Here is a 3,136-nt window from a genome sequence, read left to right as displayed (position 1 = left end):
AATTCTTCAGAGTCAATACAAATCTCTGGCAAGCCTTCAAGAATACAAACCCGCTAATAGGCAATCCGATGTGCCTGGGTATCTCCTGAACAGCTCAAAACTCTGGCCTGAAATAGCCTTGAATAACTCGCGTCTTCTTCCCCTGCTAAGGTCTGAATCAGGAAGCGATATTCTGGAGTTGCCTGAGGAATGGATTATTTCGAACCTCAAATTTCCTAACGGCCTCTCAGAAGAATGAAAATTTGCTTGCGAATTTTATTTGCAATGAGCAACTACCATTGAAAAATTTAGCTTTTGACGTCTGCACTCATCTTTCGCATAAAATTCTATCATTTATAAACTTCTCTTCCGAAAGCCAGTCGAGCTTTCTGCACCGAAGGAGCACTAGAGCTGCGAAGCAAAAAGAACGCTGGCGGGTGATGTTTTCAAGAAGCCCTCAATCATCAAGTTTTATAGGAAGTCCTGAAGTCTCAAGAAATGACTACTACGAAAATGAACCGCCCGTAGGTATCGTTATTGAGCCTAATGATGGACATCGCAAAGGCAAAGTACCGAAGTTGTTGGTGGCGCTCGTTGTCGGCACGTACGGCGCGCTCTCCTTACTGCTCCTGAGGTTGCTGCTCCAAATTCTGCTACCCGTAAGTGTTGGACCTCCTGGGGCATCTGGGGACAAAGGTATGATAGGAAATAAGGGTACACAAGGCGACAAAGGCATGAAGGGAGATAAAGGAATGAAAGGCATCAAAGGAGAAAAAGGGAACAAGGGCTTGAAGGGCATTTCTGGGCCGATGGGACCACAAGGATCAACAGGAGGACCGGGACCCGTGGGAGCTCAAGGCCCTGGTGGAGACCCTGGGATGCCTGGAGACATTGGGGATGATGGAGACAAAGGAATGCCGGGTGACCCTGGTATGCCGGGACCCAACGGAGCCGACGGAGACGATGGAGAGGATGGTATGATAGGTGACAGTAATGTGTCTGGTCGAGACTTGAGCTACAGGAGCTTGAAGAAGAGACACGCCAGAGAGTCAACTGTTGAGCTGCAAGATGCACCGCAGCTGCTAGCATTCCTCTACTCCAAAATAAACCAAAAATCTGCGACTTTGACAAAAGAGGTCGACAGTAAATGCGATGCCGTGAGTGCGGTCAACGAATTGTGGCATCAGTTCGAAGACCCTACAGGCTGCGTCAAGTGCTCGCTCTTTGAGTTCTTCTTATCATCGAAATATGACGCAACTGATTCCCTGATTCTGTAAGAATGAAATTTAATGGGAACAATCTTCAATTTTCTTTGTAATTATCTCCAAATTTGGCTTGCATTTATCTAATAAGTTGTATTCACTCCTTGAGAACACTCAATGCCTTCTATGAGGCTAACGTTGTAGGAGACCATGCAGAGTTGTTAACATAAAGGCTTTAAGCGAGTTTACTGGTTGGCATGAAAAATTGGTTGATTGATCGATACATTACCTCTTTGTTGAAGACATTAGAAGCAGTAGGTAATTATTCCTTATGGATACGTGACGTTACATAATTTGTTAGTCGTACTCTCGTACACTTAAGAAACATGAGCCCGAAAAACGAAACAGTAAAGTGAGTTGTTTGCTAAAGAAGTCCTATTCAGCTTTTATAATCACATTAGATGGTTTAATTCTGAAATAAATAAAAATAAATACATTTATATTTTCGTTGTCCAGGGCGAGCTTGGCTCACGTGCTGGGAGTGCAGGAGTCGCACCAGCTGCACGCGGCCACCTGGGCGGCGCGCGGCAGCAACCAGAAAATCTTCTGCAGGCGCCGGGAAAATTCCTGCGACGTCGTCCAGCAAACCGACGAAGTCTTCGCCCTACCCAAGGAAATATAACATCGATTGATATATTGCTGTTTGAAATTGTTTGTGGTCTGATTTCAATAGAAAACTATTTAGGAGACTTTCAACGTGCACCTATAAAATCATAGGATAAAGATTTTATTTGGTATGATCAGAGAGAACTAGTCAAGGCCACAATTCAATACTTCATCAAATATTTAAAACGACGGAGTTCGCGTTAGATGGGGATGGTTGTGTGAATAATTCGCCCGATCCCAAGTTCCTCGAGTTGGAATGGGATTCATCAGAAAGAATATATATAAAAGGATGAATCGAAATGGTCAAATGAACGAAACAATATTTAAACGGCTGATACGAAATGAAAGAGCTGGATGAAATGTTTAAATGGTTAATTTAGATTTTTTGCCTCGTTTTCTGTAGATAAAGAATTTAAGAATAAATCTTGCCGGACAATAGGCGAGAATGAAGAATAAGATGAACTAAAATGTATTTATTCGAATGCAAGAATTTCATTTAACTATGGTGGAGCGCAGGATATCAACTTGAATGTGTTCGACGTTTGCATAGGTTCAATTATTTGTTTGAATCAAGCGCATTCCTGTACGGTTGCCATAACTGATCTGAATTAAATTGCCTACGCTTCAGCTCGCCGAATTCCGAATGGGGCTTGATTGAAGGATGACCTGACAATTAATTCAAATACACACGTACAGGCCGATAGGGTAAATTAAAATAATTAACATTCTCGCAGGTATGTATGGTCATTCAAAATAATTAACGTAAACGCAGGTTACATGGTAAATCATCATAATTAACATACACGCAGGTATGTATGGCTAAATAATACAATTAGCATACACGCAGGTATGTATGGTTGATTAATATAATTAAAATACACGGAGGTGTGTATGCGTTTATTTTAATATAATTAACATACACGCAGGCATGTATGGTTAATTAATATAATTAACATACGCGCAAGTGGGTATGGTAAAGTGATGCAACAAAATTGAATCCAATGTAGTCACTTATACGCATACCTACATATACAGTATGCATACTTCAGATAAACAACGTAAGTGATGGAGTTTGCTTCTTATATGAATTTATGTTCGCATATATTCCAGGACTGTGTTCATCGTTGACTACATAACAGTTAAATCAATGAATGTTTTAAACCCCAAAATGAATATTCAAATGAGTGTTAACGAATAAAGAAAAGATCAACCGGTTTATGGTTGCAACGATCGAGAGAGTGCTGATTGACAAGTCTAGCGTGGAGAAAGATTTAAGAGTTTATGTCAAA

The 3,136-nt window shown here is 41.0% G+C and overlaps 1 protein-coding gene across 1 annotated transcript; it reads left to right on the top strand.

Annotated features, from left to right (window-relative positions):
- The first annotated feature begins 212 nt into the window (after positions 1-212).
- LOC108675796 (collagen alpha-1(II) chain-like) lies at positions 213-2,757 on the top strand. Its single transcript, XM_018163823.2, has 2 exons — positions 213-1,252; positions 1,698-2,757. Exons 1-2 carry the CDS (start codon positions 420-422, stop codon positions 1,861-1,863), a joined length of 999 nt encoding a protein of 332 aa, XP_018019312.1. The 5' UTR covers positions 213-419; the 3' UTR covers positions 1,864-2,757.
- The last annotated feature ends 379 nt before the right edge of the window (positions 2,758-3,136 follow it).

The sequence above is a fragment of the Hyalella azteca genome, unplaced genomic scaffold, assembly GCF_000764305.2.
Source record: "Hyalella azteca isolate HAZT.00-mixed unplaced genomic scaffold, Hazt_2.0.2 contig6575, whole genome shotgun sequence".
In the NCBI taxonomy this organism is placed as follows: domain Eukaryota; kingdom Metazoa; phylum Arthropoda; class Malacostraca; order Amphipoda; family Hyalellidae; genus Hyalella; species Hyalella azteca.
The sequence above is the reverse complement of the archived record's forward strand: the minus strand, read 5'-3'. Positions and strand labels throughout refer to the sequence as shown.

What these genes read in the sequence shown, in the direction of transcription:
- LOC108675796 (XM_018163823.2), top strand. Translation starts at nt 420, where the DNA reads ATGTTTTCAAGAAGCCCTCAATCATCAAGTTTTATAGGAAGTCCTGAA. An exon ending in GCAACTGATTCCCTGATTCT is followed by an intron (nt 1,253 to 1,697) that starts GTAAGAATGAAA and finishes TTCGTTGTCCAG; the next exon opens with GGCGAGCTTGGCTCACGTGC.